The 1,686-nt window shown below is 38.7% G+C and overlaps 1 protein-coding gene across 1 annotated transcript; it reads left to right on the top strand.

Annotated features, from left to right (window-relative positions):
* Positions 1 to 903, top strand: LOC147438445 (uncharacterized). The gene is made up of 3 exons (XM_086484119.1): positions 1 to 171; positions 483 to 695; positions 811 to 903. The coding sequence occupies exons 1-3, from the start codon at positions 1 to 3 to the stop codon at positions 901 to 903; spliced, it is 477 nt and encodes a 158-aa protein (XP_086340245.1).
* The last annotated feature ends 783 nt before the right edge of the window (positions 904 to 1,686 follow it).

Genomic DNA, 1,686 nt, shown 5'->3' with positions numbered 1-1,686 from the left:
ATGCTTGTAGGATGGAGCAAGCATGTCCTTAATGACAATCCTCGTTCATGCACACATGAATCAATCATTAGGAGAGAGCCTCCAAGCGTTATTCAACGTCCAATCGAAAATGAAAACCATAGCCTACTCATGTTGCATGAGATGAAGCATCTTCATCTCGATGCGGTTCCGATAACGCATGAACGTGTTTTTTATCCATCCACAGTGAAAATAACTATCCTCTTGTAGGAAAAGCTTTTCTAAAAATATGTTGGGATAAACAACACTTTTCTTACAATAAAAGCATGAACAAAATTAGAGGGTGGTTCAAGGAAGGTTTTGGGGATTTAGGGAAGGATGCATTCACACAAATTAATTTGGGAAAAGATCCATTGACCACAAACAATTTGATGGAATTCATTAAGGGAAACATGCACGACTTGAAAAGTCTAGTGTTTTCAAAAGATGTAAAGCTCGAGTGGAGAGCCAAAGACGTGTACGACAAGGTCCTAGAATGGAGACATGCACAAAGAAATCCAAAAAATATTTCTCAATTGGCAAATTTAGGGGGCGGTCCTTCTTTGCTTAGCCCACTTACTATTGATACAAGGAGACAACGGTGCTATCCCTCACACGATTGCTCCATGGAAGCACTCAAGGGTACCTCCATGCTCCAATTCATGAAGAGTGCTCTTCACTTGGAGGATCCTCCCAAGGTATACATTATGAATCTCTTTTAATTCTGCGAGTTGTATGTGTGTGTGTTTCCAATGTTTCCTAGTTTGTGAGTTGGCTTTTGGTCATTTGTCTTTCATGTTATGTTGACAAAAGACCTTCACGAGTTCCTCAAACATTAAGCATGGTGATGCACAAGCTTGCGGTGAGAGATGTCCTTTTGAACAATCTTTCATTCATCAGGTATAAATGCTATGAATATTACCATGCCCATACTATTTTCTAGTTTACCAACTTGACACTTTGGTATGTTCTTACTTGTTTAGCCAAAGGACTCCGCCTATGTCAATCCCACAAGCTTATCATCAAATGAAAATCATGTAAATGAATATGGAGAACACCCTTTTATGGAGACTTTTGTGGAGGATTACTACATTCCCGAGCCACCGGATGGGAGTGTTAATACAATGGTATGATACACATTATGTGCATTTGTAGACATGAATACCTTTTTTTGTTCACTTTTGTCTTTCACAATGTCATAGCTATCTTGTGTGTATGCTCTCTCTCTCTCTCTCTCTCGGTACAAAGCTTGAAGATTATGGCATCATAGCACGGCAATAGACTAGTTACCATGATAGTAACACTATAAGGATGGATAGAGTACAAAACATGTTTTTTAGTCATCGGATTACTTTGTTTTTTTTATAATGGTCATATTAACATGGTGTAAAATAGAATGGAAAAATTAGCAAAAGTCTTTGCATAGACCTTGATTGCGATGACATGGAAATGGAGGATGACATGGTCATGCTTGAGACACGAGGATCAAAAGAAGAGGTGAGCCACATTAAAAACATTGTTAGCTACATCACTCTTGGTTTAAGCATGACACTAACTTCTACATGTTTTCTTTTGATGCAGGCAAAGAATCATGGTGACTACATGTGTGAAACTTTGATGTGCACCTATGAATGCAATCCTCCCAAAAATGACATGCTCATGGGGTGGGGAGGTTTAAATCCATTGGTA

This window comes from Adiantum capillus-veneris, chromosome 16 (genome assembly GCF_014529385.1).
Source record: "Adiantum capillus-veneris isolate H3 chromosome 16, ASM1452938v2, whole genome shotgun sequence".
Taxonomy (NCBI): Eukaryota; Viridiplantae; Streptophyta; class Polypodiopsida; order Polypodiales; family Pteridaceae; genus Adiantum; species Adiantum capillus-veneris.
Note: the sequence above shows the minus strand (reverse complement) of the source record. Positions and strands in the feature narration are given on the sequence as shown.